The sequence below is a fragment of the Papio anubis genome, unplaced genomic scaffold (genome assembly GCF_008728515.1).
Source record: "Papio anubis isolate 15944 unplaced genomic scaffold, Panubis1.0 scaffold430, whole genome shotgun sequence".
In the NCBI taxonomy this organism is placed as follows: Eukaryota; Metazoa; Chordata; class Mammalia; order Primates; family Cercopithecidae; genus Papio; species Papio anubis.
Genome location: NW_022164476.1, coordinates 48642 through 67374, shown reverse-complemented (window position 1 = coordinate 67374; position 18733 = coordinate 48642). Strand labels below are relative to the sequence as shown.

General features: G+C 43.2%; 1 protein-coding gene across 2 annotated transcripts in view; it reads left to right on the top strand.

Annotated features, from left to right (window-relative positions):
• The first annotated feature begins 4107 nt into the window (after positions 1–4107).
• LOC101016128 (4-trimethylaminobutyraldehyde dehydrogenase) overlaps positions 4108–18733 on the top strand; it is a 41336-nt gene continuing 26710 nt past the window's right edge. Inside the window, exons 1-2 of one of the 2 annotated variants that reach the window (XM_003893490.4) lie at positions 4108–4649; positions 7914–8059. In XM_003893490.4, the coding sequence (XP_003893539.1) occupies positions 4469–4649; positions 7914–8059 (327 nt within the window). In that variant the 5' untranslated portion in view covers positions 4108–4468. Of the gene's footprint in view, positions 4650–7913; positions 8060–16737; positions 16798–18733 lie in introns of those variants that run through there. The other variant, XM_021931062.2, reaches the window with a different exon arrangement.

Genomic DNA, 18733 nt, shown 5'->3' with positions numbered 1-18733 from the left:
ACAATAATAAAATAATATGTGAGTGTGGCCTCAGGTATTCTGAATTTGGACACTGCTGTTTCCATCCGAGGACCAAGACCTACACATCTCAGTGGCATTGAAAAAGTTAACAAACTGGTATAGAATGCCAGAAAATTTGATCAGAATACTTTATATATACTCTAAACCTGAAAACCACACTCCCTAATATTCTGCTGGTGTGCTGGTCGGTAAAGGAAAAAACATTGAGAAAGACAGCAGCCCCTAGAAGAGAAACAATCCTAAAAGAAATGTCCAAATTGCCAATTACTTTCTGTTTGTCAAAGTCTCTACTGGAGGTGCTTGGAAGTTTGGTGAGAAGAATGAACCTTTGTGCAAGATCCCTCAGCTGACAGACCTGTGAGAGCCTCCGGGTGGCTGCTTTGTCTTACAGAAGTCATTCTGTTTCCTGACACCTTTTCCTGTGGCCTTTGCTCTTCGTATTCTGTATGTTAGGCTTCTGTTTCTATCAATATTTGTCATTAATAGCATTTTACATTGCTCCTTCAGAATTTGAGACAGGATCTCACTCTGTTGCCCAGGCCTGGGTGCAGTGGCACTGGACCATCACAGACGCTTTGGGTAACTCTTAACAGTGGAGGGTAAGTCTGTCCCCTTCTTAATCAATATGGAGGCTACCCACTCCACATTACCTTCTTTTCAAGGGCCTGTTTCCCTTGTCTCCATAACTGTTGTAAGTATTGACTGCCAGGCTTCTAAACCTCTTAAAACTCCCCCACTCTGGTGCCAACTTGGACAACATTCTTTTATGCACTCCTTTTTAGTTATCCCCACCTGTCCAGCTCCCTTATTAGGTCAAGACATTTTAACTAAATTATCTGCTTCCCTGACTATTCATAGGCTACAGCCACACCTCATTGCCGCCTTTTCCCCCAGTTCAAAGCCTCCTTCACATCCTCCCCTCGTGTCCCCCCACCTTAACCCACAAGTATAGGATACCTCGACTCCCTCCTTAGTGACTGATCATGCGCCCCTTACCATCTCATTAAAACCTAATCACCCTTACCCGACTCCACACCAATATCCCATCCCACAGCACGCTTTAAAAGGATTAAAGCCTGTTATCACTCGCCTGCTACAGCATGGCCTTTTAAAGCCTGTAAATGCCCCTTACAATTCCCCCATTTTACCTGTCATAAAACCAGACAAGGCTTACAGGTTAGTTCAAGATCTGCGCCTTATCAACGAAATTGTTTTGCCTGTCCACCCTGTAGTGCCCAACCCATATCCTCTCCTATCTTCAATACCTCCCTCCACAACCCATTATTCTGTTCTGGAACTCATACATAACATTCTTTACTATACCTTTACACCCTTCATCCCAGCCTCTCTTTGCTTTCACTTGGACTGACCCTGACACCCATCAGGCTCAGCAAATTACCTGGGCTGTACTGCTGCAAGGCTTCACGGACAGCCCCCATTACTTCAGTCAAGCCCAAATTTCTTCCTCATCTGTTACCTATCCTGGCATAATTCTCATAAATACACACTTACTCTCTCTGCTGATCATGTTCGGTTAATCTCCCAAACCCAAAACCCTTTTATAAAACAACTCCTTCTTTCCTTCCTAGGCATGGTTAGTGCGGACAAAATTCTTACACAAGAGCCAGGACCGCGTCCTGTAGACTTTCTGTCCAAACAACTTGACCTTACTGTTTTAGCCTAGCCCTCATGTCTGCGTGCAGTGCCTGCCACTGCTTTAATACTTTTAGAGGCCCTAAAAATCACAAACTATGCTCAACTCACTCTCTTCAGTTCTCTTAACTTCCAAAATCTATTTTCTTCCCCCCACCATCGCTCTAGGCAACGCTTACTCCGATAAGGTGGCTAGAAAAGCAGCCAGTGTTCCAACTTCTATCCCTCATGGCAGTTTTCCTCCTTCACATCAGTCACTCTCACCTACTCCCCCACTGAAACTTCCACCTATCAATCTCTTCCCACACAAGGCAAATGGTTCTTAGACCAAGGAAAAGATCTCCTTCCAGCCTCACAGGCCCATTCTATTCTGTCATCATTTCATAACCTCTTCCATCTAAGTTACAAGCCGCTAGCCTGTCTCTTAGAACCTCTCATTTCCTTTCCATCCTAGAAATCTGTTCTCAAGAAAATCACTTCTCAGTGTTCCATCTGCTATTCTACTACCCCTCAGGGATTGTTCGGGCCCCCTCCCTTTCCTACACATCAAGCTCGGGGATTTGTCCCTGTCCAGGACTGGCAAATTGACTTTACTCACATGCCCTGAGTCAGAAAACTAAAATATCTCTTAGTCTAGGTAGACACTTTCACTTTTGTAGAGGCCTTTCCCACAGGGCCTGAGAAGGCCACCGCAGTCATTTCTTCCCTTCTGTCAGACATAATTCCTCAGTTTGGCCTTCACACCTCTCTATACAGTCTGATAACGGACCAGCCTTTAATAGTCAAATCACCCAAGCAGTTTCTCAGGCTCTTAGTATTCAGTGAAACTTTATATCCTTTACCATCCTCAATCTTCAGGAAAGGCAGAATGGACTAATGGTCTTTTAAAAACACACCTCACCAAGCTCAGTCACCAACATAAAAAGGACTAGACAATACTTTTACCACTTTCCCTTCTCAGAATTCAGGCCTGTCCTCAGAATGCTACAGGTTCCAGCCCATTTGAGTTCCTAGGTGGACACTCCTTTTCATTAGGTCCCATCTCATTCCAGACACCAGACCAAGTTGGACTGCACCCCAAAACACTTGTCATCCCTACTATCTTCTGGCTAGTCATACTCCTATTCACCGTTCTCAACTACTCATAAATGCCCTGCTCTTGTTTACACTGCTAGTTTACACTGTTTCTCCAAGCCATCACAGCTGATATCTCCTGGTGCTATCCCAAACCGCCACTCTCAATTCCCTCTTAAAGTAAATAATCTTTGCTGGCAAGGCTATTCTGAGCCTCCTTAGGCACTCTCTAATTAAATGTCCTAGGTCCTCCCAATTCTTAGTCCTTTAATACCTGTTTTCTCTCTTTCTCTTATTCAGACTTTGTGTCTTCTGTTTAGTTTTTCAATTCATACAAAACCATATCCAGGCCATCACCAATCATTCTATACGACAAGTGCTGCTTCTAACAACCCCACAATATTGTCTCTTACCACAAGCTCTCCCTTCAGCTTAATCTCTCCCACTCTAGGTTCCCATGCCACCCCTAATCCCGCTTGAAGCAGCCCTAAGAAACATCACCCATTCCCTCTCCATATGACCCCCCGAAAATTTTCGCCACCCCAACACTTCACTATTTTGTTTTATTTTTCTTATTAATATAAGAAGGCAGGAACGTCAGGCCTCTGAGTCCAAGCCAAGCCATCACATCCCCTGTGACTTGCACATATACGCGCAGATAGCCTGAAGTAACTGAAGAATCACAAAACAGGTGAAAATGCCCTGCTTCGCCTTAACTGATGACATTCCACCACAGAAAAAGTGAAAATGGCCGGTCCTTGCCTTAAGTGATGACATTACCTTGTGAAAGTCCTTTTCCTGGCTCATCCTGGCTCAAAAAGCTCCCCCACTGAGCACCTTGTGATTCCCACTCCTGCCCGCCACAGAACAACCCCCCTTTGACTGTAATTTTCCTTTACCTACCAAAATCCTATAAAACGGCCCCACCCTTATCTCCCTTCACTGACTCTCTTTTGGGACTCAGCCCGCCTGCACCCCGGTGATTAAAAAGCTTTATTGCTCACACAAAGCCTGTTTAACGGTCTCTTCACACAGACACACACGCATGACACTCCTGACCTCAGGTGATCCGCCCGCCTCGGCCTCCCTAAGTGCTGGGATTACAGGCGTGAGCCACCGCGCCTGGCCCAATTTGTATTATTTTTATTTTTATTTTTGTAGACACAGGGTCTCTCTTATGTTGCCCTCAAACTCCTGGGCTCAAGCGACCCTCCAGCCTTGGTGAGAGCCACAGCGCCCAGTCTCTCTAAGAATTTAAAAAGCAGTTTCAGATCACAATATCATCTATCTCGTTCACAGTCCCCTTGCTTTTTACTGTAACCCTTTAAAAAGCATTATACAGATAAAGAAACGGTGGTTTAACAGTGAAGTAACCACCAAAAACTCTCGGCCTGCCAATCCTCTGCCTTCTTCAGGCGATAGGATTAAGAATGGGATCCTAGGATGCTTACATGCAATGATGAACCCGAAAACGCTTGCAAAGTGCTTCACAAATATTGATCACGAAGAAGGAAGTCCTCTTCCCGCCTGGAGACTGTGTGGGGTAAGGCGAGGTGGTGGGTGGGAATCTGGTGTCCTGCTCCACCCTCCTGACGAGGGGAGGGCCTAACCTGGACCGCGGAGGAATCGAGTGACTGCCTCAAAAATCTAGAACCGATCCCCGTGACCCCGCCCCTCCCGCTGCTTCTCAGTCTCTGCGCCGGAGACGCGCCCGCCCCTCATGTTTCTCCGAGCAGGCCTGGCCGCGCTTTCTCCGCTTGTTCGCAGTCTTCAGCCCTCTCCTGTCGCCGCCATGAGTACTGGCACGTTCGTCGTGTCGCAGCCGCTCAATTACCGCGGCGGGGCCCGCGTGGAGCCGGCTGACGCCTCCGGCACGGAGAAAGCTTTCGAGCCGGCAACCGGTAACTGCACCGAGCCGGGGAGGCTGGGGCGCCGCGGGGCCGGGTGCGCGGATTTCCCGGCCAGCCCCCGTTTCCTGTGTTCTGCAGGGTCGACTTGAGCACAGACAGTGACAGTGGAGAGTCTAAGTTTGTGTGTGTAGGCAGCTAGCGATTCTGGGGCAACGCGAGTGCCTCTGGGCGGGGATGGGAAGGGAGGAAAAGGAAAAGCTGATGGGAGGATCGTGAGGAGTTTTACCGGGGCCAGAACAGAGTTCGCAAAGTCCTGGTGTGGGAAGTCGTACGTCTGTTAACTTCCTTTTTTTTTTTTTTTTTTTTTTGAGACAGAGTTTCACTCTGTTGCCCAAGCTGAAGTGCAGAGGCACGATCTCAGCTCACTGCGCCCTCGACCTTCCGGACTCAAGTGCTTCTCCCGCCTCAGCCTCCCTGGTAGCTGGGATTATAGGCTCCCAACCATGTCCGACTAATTTTTGTATTCTTAGTAGAGACGGGGTTTCAGCATGTTACTCAGGCTGGTCTCCAACTCCTGAGCGTAAGTGATCCTCCCGCTTCGGCCTCCCAAAGTGCTGGGATTGCAGGCGTGAGCCACCGTGCCCAGCCAGCTGTTCCCCTTTTAAAACTAGGACTGATGTATTATTATCTTCAAATGTGTGCATAGGAGAGGAATTCTAAAAGAACGGGGTTGTGGGGAAGATAATTATTTGTGCTGGGAATGAAGGAGCGCTCACAGATAGTTTCTAATGACTACGAATGAGGACTTTGTCACCACATTCTAATATTAAAATATTTCTGCACATTAATCAGAATTGGGAAAGGAAAAAACCCCACCTTTATTCAGTACTTTCTTCCCCAGCTTTATGGGAGTGTAATTAACAAATAAAAATAGTATATATTTAAGTGTAAAACATGATGTAATGTATGTATACCTTACAAAATGATTACCACAGTCAATCTAATTACCCATTGCTTCTACATAGTTACAGATTTTTTTGGATAGTGAAATATTTAAGATCTATTCTTTTAGCAAATTTCAAGTATACGATGCAGTATTGGTAACCATAGTCACCATGGTCTACATGAACTCTCCACAATTTATTCATCTTGCTGAAATAAAACTTTTTAATCCAGTGGATACTGTGTGCTAAGCACTGTGCTAGGCACTGGATTTACTCTGGGAACTCTGAAGGTCACAGAGATAAGGAAGAAGAGGCTTTTTGTTTTGGTTTTGTGTTGTGTTTATTTTGCTGGGTTTTAGGGAATATATGTGGGGAGAAAAATGTAAATATTTTGTGTAAAATGTAGCCAGAGCAATAAAACTGATTTGCAGGGCACTGGAGAATTTAGTATTTGACCATCCACACTAAACCACAGAGCAGTGACTTGGCAGACCCAGAAGGTGTTACCGCATCTCTTCTTTATGTAGGAGGAAACAGCTTCTCTACCCCGACCTCATCTTGATACAGAAGAAAGAAAAATTGCTCTTTGTTGTTTTAATTGCCTACAGTGTGTGTGACCCTCAGCCACTGCCTTTACCAGCTGGCTGTTCAAGTTTGTAACAGAAATTGCAGATTTGTGAAGTCTCCCTGGAAAGAGTCCCAGGAGTTCTTGTGAAGAGGATTTGCTGAGTTGAAAAGCTTAAAGAATGCTTGTTGGTAGAGGCAGTACAGTCCTTGGGACATCGGTCTAGAAAAACTGATTGTTTCATAATTTGCACCAGAATAGGGAGAGGGAATAAAGGTGGAATAAGAAAAGGAAATACTGGATTTTTTGAGAAAAAATATGTTCTTTAGGAATGCCTTATCCTGATATTACTGCTTATTAACTATATTTATCAAGTATCAGTAGTATGATATAACCTACATAGAATATAGACGAGGGATTTACAGTCAGAGTTTATAACCCAGTAGACCGATTACTTTTGACTTTCATTTTACGAGACCTCTGAGGTTCTGAGATAATGTTTAGGAGTGTTGCAAAACTTAATAGAAGTTAATGTTAGTAAACTCAACTGTAAAATAGTAGAGAGCAGGGGTTCTTAAACCTAAATCCATGATGAGTTTAGGGCAGGGGACATGACATTCCTGTAATTCTGTTATATGTTTAAGTACATTTTTTCTGGAGAGAAGTCTGCAACTTTTATCAGACTCCTAAAACATGTCAGTGACTGCAAAGTATCATTAAGAACTGCTAGGCTGGGTGTGGTGGCTTACGCCTGTAATCCCAGCACTTTGGGAGGCAGAGGTAGGTGAATCACTTGAGGTCAGGAGTACAAGACCAGCCTGACCAACATGATGAAACCCCGTCTCTACTAAAAATACAGAAATTAGCTGAATGTGGTGGTACATGCCTGTAATCCCATGTAATCCCAGCTACTGGGAAAGCTGAGGCAGGAGAATTGCTGGAACCTGGGAGGGGAAAGTTGCAGTGAGCCAAGATCGCGCCATTGCATTCCAGCCTGGGCGACAAGAGCGAGTCTCTGTCTTAGAAACAAACAAACAAAAAAACCAAAAAAACCCCTGCTAGTATAGAGATGGTCACTAAATCAAACCATACTTAAGAAGGGACGGTAGCTCACGCCTGTAATTCCGGCACTTTGGGAGGCCCAGGCGGGCGGATCATGAAGTCAGGAAATCGAGACCATCCTGGTCAACATGATGAAACCCGATCTCTACTAAAACATACAAAAAATTAGCCGGGCATAGTGGCGTGCACTGGTAGTCCCAGCTATTCAGGAGGCTGAGGCAGGGGCATCGCTTGAGTTAAGGAGGTGGAGATTGCAGTGAACCGAGACTGCGCGCCACTGCACTCTGGCCTGGGCGACAGAGCAAGACTTCATCTCAAACAAACAAAAAACAAGAAGGGAATACTACTAAGAGAATATTGATAGATAATTTTTTTTTTTAAATTTTTTTTTGAGACGGAGTGTCGCTCTGTCTCCCAGGCTGGAGTGCAGTGGCCGGATCTCAGCTCACTGCAAGCTCCGCCTCCTGAGTTTACGCCATTCTCCTGCCTCAGCCTCCCGAGTAGCCGGGACTACAGGCGCCCACCACCTAGCCCAGCTAGTTTTTTGTATTTTTTTAGTAGAGACGGGGTGTCACTGTGTTAGCCAGGATGGTCTTGATCTCCTGACCTCGTGATCCGCCCGTCTCGGCCTCCCAAAAGTGCTGGGATTACAGGCTTGAGCCACCGCGCCCGGCCTATAGATAATATTTTATTTAAATATGTGGCAACAATTCGAGATAAAACTGATGTTTCCCCTCTTCATAGGCCGAGTGATAGCGACTTTCACATGTTCGGGAGAAAAGGAAGTAAATTTGGCTGTTCAAAATGCAAAAGCTGCTTTTAAAATATGGAGTAAAAAATCTGGCATGGAGCGTTGCCGAATCCTTTTGGAGGCTGCCAGGATAATAAGGGTATGTTTCAATTTATTCCCTTCCAGAAAACTCAGCCATTGCTCTGAGGGTTCTTTGTGCTGTTTGCAGTTTGACTTTGATGCAACATTAGGCCATAACGTGATGTTTTTGTTTTTTGTTTTGTTTTGTTTTGTTTTTTTGAGACGGAGTCTCGCTCTGTCGCTCAGGCTGGAGTGCAGTGGCCGGATCTCAGTTTACTGCAAGCTCCGCCTCCCGGGTTCACGCCATTCTCCTGCCTCAGCCTCCCGAGTAGCTGGGACTACAGGCGCCCGCCACCCCGCCCAGCTAGTTTTTTGTATTTTTTTAGTAGAGACGGGGTGTCACCATGTTAGCCAGGATGATCTCGATCTCCTGACCTCGTGATCCGCCCGTCTCGGCCTCCCAAAGTGCTGGGATTACAGGCTTGGCCACCGCGCCCGGCCCATAACGTTTTTATAAAATGGAAAAACATTTCCACATGCTCACCTTAGTATATAAAACAAGTTTTTGTTCAATGCTTCCCATCTGGATCTTGGCTCTTGGACATCTCCTTTGGCAGGTTTTCATGTTTGTAAAGCTTTGTGTTGAATTGTAATGCACTCTTTATAGCTCATCTTCCTTTTCTTTTTTCTTTTTTCTTATTATTTTTTGAGACGGAGTCTTGCTCTGTCGCCCAGGCTGGAGTGCAGTGGAGTGATCTCAGCTCACTGCAACCTTCGCCTCCCGGGCTCAAGCAGTTCTCCTGCCTCAGCCTCCCAAGTAGCTGGGACTACAGGTAGGTGCCACCACGCCCGGCTAATTTTTGTATTTTTAGTAGAGATGGATTTCACCATGTTGGCCAGGCTGGTCTTGAACTCCTGACCTCAAGTGATCCATCCATGTTGGCCTCACAAAGTTCTGGGATTACAGGCGTGAGCCACCATGCCCAGCCTTCCTTTTCTTTTTAAACCATGTTGTTTACTTATTTCTTTTTTATTCTTTGTTTTGATGACTCTCAAGTCTACCTTTCTTTTTCAGATTTGTTTTCAGATAGGGTTTTAAGTATTGTTACTTTAATTGGGAAGATTTGTAGATGTTCTCTTTGAAAAAAGAAAGTTAAACTTTTTTTTTTTAACATCATAAATACATACAGTTTTTGTCAACTAAAAAATAATTGTAAAAACAAGTATTAAATGCTCATCTCAAAATATAAAAAGCCTGCAATGCAAAGGGTTTCTGTGGTGTAGTAGTTACTATGCTGGCCTAACACATAGAAGGTCCTCTATTTGAAACCCAGTGGAAACAAAAGGTTTCTTTTGTCTCCCAGAATCTGACCAGGCCTCTTCTTCCTGGGAGTCCAGAGCTGCAAGGAACAAGTGATAATCCTGCTTCTTTTTTTTTCTTTTCTTTTTTTTTAATACTTTAAGTTCTAGGGTACATGTACACAATGTGCAGGTTTGATAAATAGGTATACAGGTACCATGTTGGTTTGCTACACCCATCATCTCATCATTTACATTAGGTATTTCTCCTAATGCTATCCCTCCTCCAGCCCCCCACACCCCAGCAGGCCCCAGCGTATGATGTTCCCCACCCTGTGTCCAAGTGATCTTATTGTTCAATTCCCACCTATGAATGAGAACAGGCAGTGTTTGGTTTTTTGTCCTTGTGATAGTTTGCTCAGAATGATGGTTTCCAGCTTCATCCATGTCCCTGCAAAGGACATGAACTCATCCTTCTTTATGGCTGCATAGTATTCCATGCTGTATATGTGCCACATTTGCTTAATCCAGTCTATCATTGATGGACATTTAGGTTGGTTCCAAGTCTTTGCTATTGTGAATAGTGCCTCAATAAACATACGTGTGCCTGTCGTTTTTTATTTAAGTTCTAAAGGACATGTGTGCAACATGCAGGTTTGTTACATATGTATACATGTGCCATGTTTGTGTGCTGCACCCATTAACTCATCATTTTTATTAAGTATTTTTCCTATTGCTATCCCTCCCCCATCCCCAAACCCCACAACAGGCCCCAGTGTGTGATGTTCCACACCCTGTGTCCGTGTGTTCTCACTTTTCAATTCCCACCTATGGATGAGAACATACAGTGTTTGGTTTTCTGTCCTTGTGATAGTTTGCTCAGAATGATGGTTTCCAGTTTCATCAGTGTCCCTACAAAGGACATGAACTCATCCATTTTTATGACTGCATAGTATTCCATGGTGTTTATGTGCCACATTTTGTTAATCTAGTCTGTCACTGATGGACATTTGGGTTGGTTCCAAGTCTTTGCTATTGTGAATAGTGCCACAGTAAACATACGTGTGCATGTGTCTTTATAGTAGCGTGATTTATAATCCTTTGGGTATATACCCAGTAATGGGATCGCTGGGTCAAATGGTATTTCTAGTTCTAGATCTTTAAAGAATTGCCACACTGTTTTCCACAATGGTTGAACTAGTTTACAATCCCACCAACAGTGTAGAAGTATTCCTATTTCTCCACATCCTCTCTAGCACCTGTTGTTTCCTGACTTTTTAATGATTGCCATTTTAACTGGTGTGAGATGGTATCTCATTGTGGTTTTGATTTGCATTTCTCTGATGGCGAGTGATGATGAGTATTTTTTCATGTGTCTGTTGGCTGCATAAATGTCTTCTTTTGAGAAGTGTCTGTTCATATCCTTTGCCCACTTTTCAATGGGGTTGTTTGATTTTTTCTTGTAAATTTGTTTAAGTTCTTTGTAGATTCTGGATATTAACCCTTTGTCAGATGGGTAGATTGCAAAAATTTTCTCCCATTCTGTAGGTTGCCTGTTCACTGTTCACTCTGATGGTAGTTTCCTTTGCTGTGCAGAAGCTCTTTAGTTTAATTAGATCCCTTTTGTCTATTTTGGCTTTTGTTGCCATTGCTTTTGGTGTTTTTGTCGTGAAGTCCTTGCCCATGCCTATGTCCTGAATAGTATTGCCTAGGTTTTCTTCTAGGGTTTTTATGGTTTTAGGTCTAACATTTAAGTCTTTAATCCATCTTGAATTAATTTTTGTATAAGGTGTAAGGAAGGGATCCAGTTTCAGCTTTCTACATATGGCTAGCCAGTTTTCCCAGCACCATTTATTAAATAGGGAATCCTTTCCCCATTTCTTGTTTTTGTCAGGTTTGTCAAAGATCAGATGGTTGTAGTTGTGTGGTATTATTTCTGAGGCCTCTGTTCTGTTCCATTGATCTGTATCTCTGTTTTGGTACCAGTGCCATGCTGTTTTGGTTAGTGTAGCTTTTTAGTATATTTTGAAGTCAGGTAGTGTGATGCCTCCAGCTTTGTTCTTTTTGCTTAGGATTGTCTTGGCAATGCAGGCTCTTTTATGGTTCCATATGAACTTTAAAGTAGTTTTTTCCAATTCTATGAAGAAAATCATTGGTAGCTTGATGGGGATGGCATTGAATCTATAAATTACCTTGGGCAGTATGGCTGTTTTCACGATATAGATTCTTCCTATCCATGAACATGGAATGTTCTTCCATTTGTTTTTGTTTTTTTTTTTGAGACGGAGTCTTGCTCTGTGCCCCGGGCTGGAGTGCAGTGGCGCGATCTCGGCTCACTGCAAGCTCCGCCCCCCCGGGTTCACGCCATTCTCCTGCCTCAGCCTCCCAAGTAGCTGGGACTACAGGCGCCCGCCACCTCGCCTGGCTAATTTTCTTGTATTTTTAGTAGAGACGGGGTTTCACCGTGTTAGCCAGGATGGTCTCGATCTCCTGACCTCGTGATCCGCCCGTCTCGGCCTCCCAAAGTGCTGGGATTACAGGCTTGAGCCACCGCGCCCGGCCTGTTCTTCCATTTGTTTGTGTGCTCTTTTATTTCGTTGAGCAGTAGTGTGTAGTTCTCCTTGAAGAGGTCCTTCACATCCCTTGTAAGTTGGATTCCTAGGTATTTTATTCTCTTTGTAGCAATTGTGAATGGGAGTTTACTCATGATTTGGCTCTCTGTCTGTTATTGGTGTATAAGAATGCTTGTGATTTTTGCACATTGATTTTGTATACTGAGACTTTGCTGAAGTTGCTTATCAGCTTAAGGAGATTCTGGGCTGAGACAATGGGGTTTTCTAAATATGCGATCATGTCATCTGCAAACAGGGACAATTTGACTTCCTCTTAATTGAATACCCATTAGTTTTTTCTCCTGCCTGATTGCCCTGGCCACAACTTCCAACACTATGTTGAATAGGAGTGGTGAGAGAGGGCATCCCTGTCTTGTGCCAGTTTTCAAAGGGAATGCTTCCAGTTTTTGCCCATTCAGTATGATATTGGCTGTGGGTTTGTCATAAATAGCTCTTATTATTTTGAGATACGTTCCATCAATACCTAGTTTATTGAGAGTTTTTATGATGAAGCACTGTTGAATTTTGTCGAAGGCCTTTTCTGCATCTGTTGAGATAATCATGTGGTTTTTGTCTTTGGTTCTGTTTATATGATGGATTACGTTTATTGATATGTGTATGTTGAACCAGTCTTGCATCCCAGAGATGAAGCCAACTTGATCGTAGTGGATAAGCTTTCTGATGTGCTGCTGGATTCGGTTTGCCAGTATTTTATTGAGGATTTTTGCATTGATGTTCATCAGGGATATTGGTCTAAAAATCTCTTTTTTTTTTTGTTATGTCTCTGCCAGGCTTTGGTATCAGGATGATGCTGGCCTCATAAAATGAGTTAGGGGGGATTCCCTCTTTTTCTAATGATTGGAATAGTTTCAGAAGGAATAGTACCAGCTCATCTCTGTACCTCTGGTAGAATTTGGCTGTGAATCTATCTGGTCCTGGACTTTTTTGGTTGGTAGGCTATTAATTATTGCTTCAATTTTAGAGTCTGTTATTGGTCTATTCAGGGATTCAACTTCTTCCTGGTTTAGTCTTGGGAGAGTGTACGTGTCCAGGAATTTATCCATTTCTTCTAGATTTTCTAGTTTATTTGCATAGAGGTGTTTATAGTATTCTCTGATGGTAGTTTGTATTTCTGTGAGATTGGTGGTGATATCCCCTTTATCATTTTTTATTGCTTCTATTTGATTCTTCTCTCTTTTATTCTTTATTAGTCTTGCTGGTAGTCTATCAATTTTGTTGATCTTTTCAAAAAACCAGCTCCTGGATTCATTGATTTTTTTGAAGGGTTTTTTTTGTGTCTCTATCTCCTTCAGTTCTGCTCTGATCTTAGTTATTTCTTGCCTTCTGCTAGCTTTTGAATGTGTTTGTTCTTGCTTCTCTAGTTCTTTTAATTGTGATGTTAGGGTGTCGATTTTAGATCTTTCCTGCTTTCTCTTGTGGGCATTTAGTGCTATAAGTTTCCCTCTACACACTGCTTTCAATGTGTCCCAGAGTTTCTGGTGTGTTGTGACTTTGTTTTCGTTGGTTTCAAAGAACATCTTTATTTCTGCCTTCATTTCGTTATTTATCCAGTAGTCATTCAGGAGCAGGTGGTTCAGTTTCCATGTCGTTGTGTGGTTTTGAGTGAGTTTCTTAATCCTGAGTTCTAATTTGATTGCACTGTGGTCTGAGAGACAGTTCATTACAATTTCTGTTCTTTTATATTTGCTGAAGAGTGCTTTACTTCCAACTATGTGGTCAGTTTTGGAGTAAGTGCAATGTAGTGCTGAGAAGAATGTATATTCTGTTGATTCGGGGTGGAGAGTTCTATAGATGTCTATTAGGTCCACTTGATGCAGAGCTGAGTTCAAGTCCTGAATATCCTTGTTAACATTCAGTCTCGTTGATCTAATGTTGACAGTGGGGTGTTAAAGTCTCCCATTATTATTGTGTGGGAGTCTAGGTCTCTTTGTAAGTTTCTAAGGACTTGCTTTATGAATCTGGGTGCTTCTGTATTGGGTGCATATACATTTAGGATAGTTAGCTCTTCTTGTTGCATTGATCCCTTTACCATTATGTAATGGCCTTCTTTGTTTTGATCTTTGTTGGTTTTTTTTTTTTTTTTTTTTTTGAGGCGGAGTCTCGCTCTGTCGCCCAGGCTGGAGTGCGGTGGCCAGATCTCGGCTCACTGCAAGCTCCGCCTCCCGGATTTACGCCATTCTCCTGCCTCAGCCTCCTGAGTAGCTGGGACTACAGGCGCCCGCCACCTCGCCCGGCTAGTTTTTTGTATTTTTTAGTAGAGACGGGGTTTCACTGTGTTAGCCAGGATGGTCTCGATCTCCTGACCTCGTGATCCGCCCATCTCAGCCTCCCAAAGTGCTGGGATTACAGGCTTGAGCCACCGCGCCCGGCCTGATCTTTGTTGGTTTAAAGTCTGTTTTATCAGAGACTAGGATTGCAACCCCTGATTTTTTTGTTGTTGTTGTTTTCCATTTGCTTGGTAGTTCTTCCTCCATCCCTTTATTTTGAGGCTATGTGTGTCTCTGCACATGAGATGGGTCTCCTGAATATAGCACACTGAGAGGTCTTGACTCTTTATCCAGTTTGCCAGTCTGTGTCTTTTAATTGGGGCATTTAACCTATTTACATTTAAGATTAATATTGTTATGTGTGAATGTGATCCTGTATGATGTTAGCTGGTTATTTTGCTCGTTAGTTGATGCGGTTTCTTCCTAGCATCGATGGTCTTTACCATTTGGCATGTTTTTGCAGTGACTGGTACCGGTTGTTCCTTTCCATGTTTAGTGCTTACTTCAGGAGCTCTTGTAAGGTAGGCCTGGTGGTGACAAAATCTCTCAGCATTTGCTTGTCTGTAAACAATTTTATTTATCCTTCAGTTAAGAAGCTTAGTTTGACTGGATATGAAATTGTGGATGAAAATTCTTTTTTTTTAAGAATGTTGAATATTGGCCCCCACTCTCTTCTGGCTTGTAGAGTTTCTGCTGAGAGATCCACTGTTAGTCTGATGGGTTTCCCTTTGTGGGTAGCCCAACCTTTCTCTCTGGCTGCCCTTAACATTTTTTCCTTCATTTCAACCTTGGTGAATCTGAAAATTATGTGTCTTGGGGTTGCTCTTCTCAAGGAGTATCTTTGTGGTGTTCTCTGTAATTCCTGAATTAGAATGTTGGCCTGCCATGCTAGGTTGGAGAAGTTCTCCTGGATAATATCCTGAAGAGTGTTTTCTGACTTGGTTCCGTTCTCCCCATAACTTTCAGGTACACCAATCAAACGCAGATTTGGTCTTTTCACATAGTCCCGTATTTCTTGGAGGCTTTGTTCGTTTCTTTTTACTCTTTTTTTCTCTAAACTTCTCTTCTTGCTTCATTTCATTCATTTGCTCTTCAGTCACTGATACCCTTTCTTCCAGTTGGTCGAATCGGCTACTGAAGCTCGTGCATGCATCACATAGTTCTCATGCCATGATTTTGAGCTCCATCAGGTCATTTAAGGTCTTCTCTACACTGTTGATTATAGTGAGCCATTTGTCTAATCTTTTTTCAAGGTTTTTAGCTTCTTTGCAATGGGTTCGAACATCCTTCTTTAGCTCAGAGAAATTTATTACTAATCTTCTGAAGCCTACTTCTGTCACTTGTCAAAGTCATTCTCTGTCCAGCTTTGTTCTGTTGCTGGCGAGGAGCTGCAATCCTTTGGAGAAGAGGCACTTGGATTTTTAGAATTTTCAGCTTTTCTGTTCTTGTTTTTCCCCATCTTTGTGGTTTTACCTACCTTTGGTTTTTGATGATGGTGACTTACAGATCGGGTTTTGGTGTGGATGTCCTTTTTGTTGATGTTGATGCTATTCCTTTCTGTTTGTTTGTTTTCCTTCTAATAGTTGGGACCCTCAGCTGCAGGTCTGTTTGGAGTTTGCTGGAGGTCCACTCCAGACCCTGTTTAACTGGGTATCACCAGTGGAGGCTGCAGAACAGCAAATACTGCAGAACAGCAAATGTTGCTTCCTGATCCTTCCTCTGGAAGCTTTGTCCCAGAAGGGCACCCGCCTATACAAGGTGTCAGTCGGCCCCTACTGGGAGGTGTCTCCCAGTTTGGCTACTTGGGGGCCAGGGACCCACTTGAGGAGGCAGTCTGTCCGTTCTCAGTCTCAGACTCCATGCTGGGAGAACCACTACTCTCTTCGAAGCTGTCAGACAGGGACTTTTAAGTCTGCAGAAGTTTATGCTGCCTTTTGTTCAGGTATGCCCTGCCCCCAGAGGTGCAGTCTGCAGAGGCAGGCAGGCCTCCTTGAGCTGCGGTGGGCTCCACCCAGTTCCAGTTTCCCAGATGCTTTGTTTACCTAGTCAAGCCTCAGCAATGGCAGACGCCCCTCCCCCAGCTTCACCGCCACCTCGCAGTTCCATCTTGGACTGCTGTGCTAGCAATGAGCAAGGCTCCGTGGGCATGGGACCCACCAAGCCAGGTGTCTGGTATAATCTCTTGGTGTGCTGTTTGCTAAGACTGTTGGAAAAGCGCAGTATTAGGGCAGGAGTGTTCTGATTTTCCAGGTACCATCTGTCACAGCTTCCCTTGGCTAGGAAAGGGAATTCCCGGACCCCTTGTGCTTCCTGGATGAGGCGATGCCCTGCCCTGCTTTGGCTACCCTCCGTGGGCTGCACCCACTGTCCAACCGGTCCCAATGAGATGAACCTGATACCTCAGTTGGAAATGCAGAAATCACCCGTCTTCTGCATCGATCCTGCTGGGAGCTGCAGTTTGGAGCTGTTCGTATTCGGCCATCTTGGTTCTGGACCCCGATAGTTAAAACTTTTTATAGTCTTAAAGATCAGAAGTACCAGATGCTCATTATGGAAAGAAAACTCAGAAGAAAATGCATCAAAATAAGAATCATGGATATCTGAGTGGTTGGTCTGTGGTGAGTTTTCATTGTAAGTATGTTAAGTCAGAAACTGTGAAGGGTCTGAGAGTTCCCCTACTTTCAAGAGTATGTGTGTATATGTGTATATATTACATACATATACATATAAAACACATATAATACATGTATACATAATTATAAACATATAAGTTATGTTATACACATAATTGTATATAATTTATATAATATGTATAATCTATTTGTAAATTATACAATTATGTATAATATGTGTATATTATATACATATATATATTCTGGCAAGAGACATGAGGCTTTTTGGATCACAGAAAAGGATAGTTTATTACAGCAAAATGCAGCAGCCATAGCAATACCTTAGCACTAGTTTCTTTTTTCTTCTTTCTTTCTGTTTTTTTTTTTTTTTGATGGAGTCTTACTCTGTCACCCAGGCTGGAGTGCAATGGCACAATCTTGGCTTACTGCAACCTCTGCCTCCTGGGTTCAAGCAATTCTCTTGCCTCAGACTCCTGAATAGCTGGGATTATAGGCACATGCCACCATACTCGGCTATTTTTTGTATTTTTAGTAGAGACAGGGTTTCCCCATGTTGGCCAGGCACATCTCGAACTCCTGACCTTAGGTGATCCTCCCACCTTGGCCTTCCAAAGTGCTGAGATTACAGGCATGGAGCCACTGTGCCCAACCTAGTTTTGTTTTCAAAGCCAGTCACCATGGTGGGAGAGGGGATGGGATGAGAACCAGGTGAGATCCCTGTGCATGCAGGAAGTTACACCAAAGGAGAAGAACTAAACTTCTGAGATTCATTTAAATAGAGGCTACTGGCACATCTGCCCGTCCTCTTCTCTGGGGAGAGAGTGAGAAAGATTGAGATTACTTATTAAGCAAATCTCTAGGGTTGAGAGGGAGGGTATCGCTAAGTTTATTATCCTGGAGTATAAGCAGATGTTTCCAGGAACAGGAAGTAAAGAGGTTTACAATTCCAAAATTCTCCAGATTTCTCTATCTTTAGGGAGATACTGTCTCTGCCTTTCAAGGCCTTTGCTATTTAATCAACTTGTCAGTGTCCTTCGCTCGGAAAGCCCTGACCATGAAGAAATATCGAAATATTCATATAGAATTTTCTTCCAATGAAGTATTTTCCCGTTATTAAAAATTTATTTTTAATTCAATAAACCAAAGATAACTCAAAGCAGATAATTTATTATTTTCATTTGTCCATTTTTTTTTTTCCTGTGAATGAGCAGTATTGTAGGACTGTTAAGAATTGGCTCCTTTATTGTTAAGAAATGACTTTTATTGATCCTGGGTAATATCTAATAATATTTTTTGCTCTGAAATCTGTTGTCTGTTACTAATTTTCATTTCTTTTTACTTTACCCTCCCCTTTGCATTTCCTTTGATACCTGTGTGGTGTTTTATTAATCAAAAACATACCTTTCTTTAAAGCTCTTGTCTGATGATCATGCTCTGGACCTGCCTTCACCCCAGTTTGTTCCATAACTGAATAGATGCCACTCTGTGACTACACCTACAATCATATTAGCCCTCAGTTTTCTTTTAAGTGATTTTTCTAGTTAATCAAGATCTGCAGTTCTTTGCTCTTTTCTTTTTTGACAGGGTCTCGCTCTGTCACCCAGGCTGGAGTGCAGTGGCACAATCATGGCTCACTGCAGCCTCAACTTCCTGGGCTCAGGGGATCCTCTTGCCTCAGCCTCCTGTAGGTGCGCACCACCATACCTGGCAAATTTTCGTTTCTATTTTTTGTAGAGATAGAGTTACGCCATGTTTCCCAGGCTGGAATTTTTTAAAAAGTATTGCTGTAAACAATTATTTTTAAAGATATTTTAAGAATAAGGTAAAATATTTTACATTTGTCCACATACTTACCATTTCTGATGCTCATCAGTCCTTTTTGTAGACCCAGGTATCTGTCTGCTATCATTTTTTCTTCTGC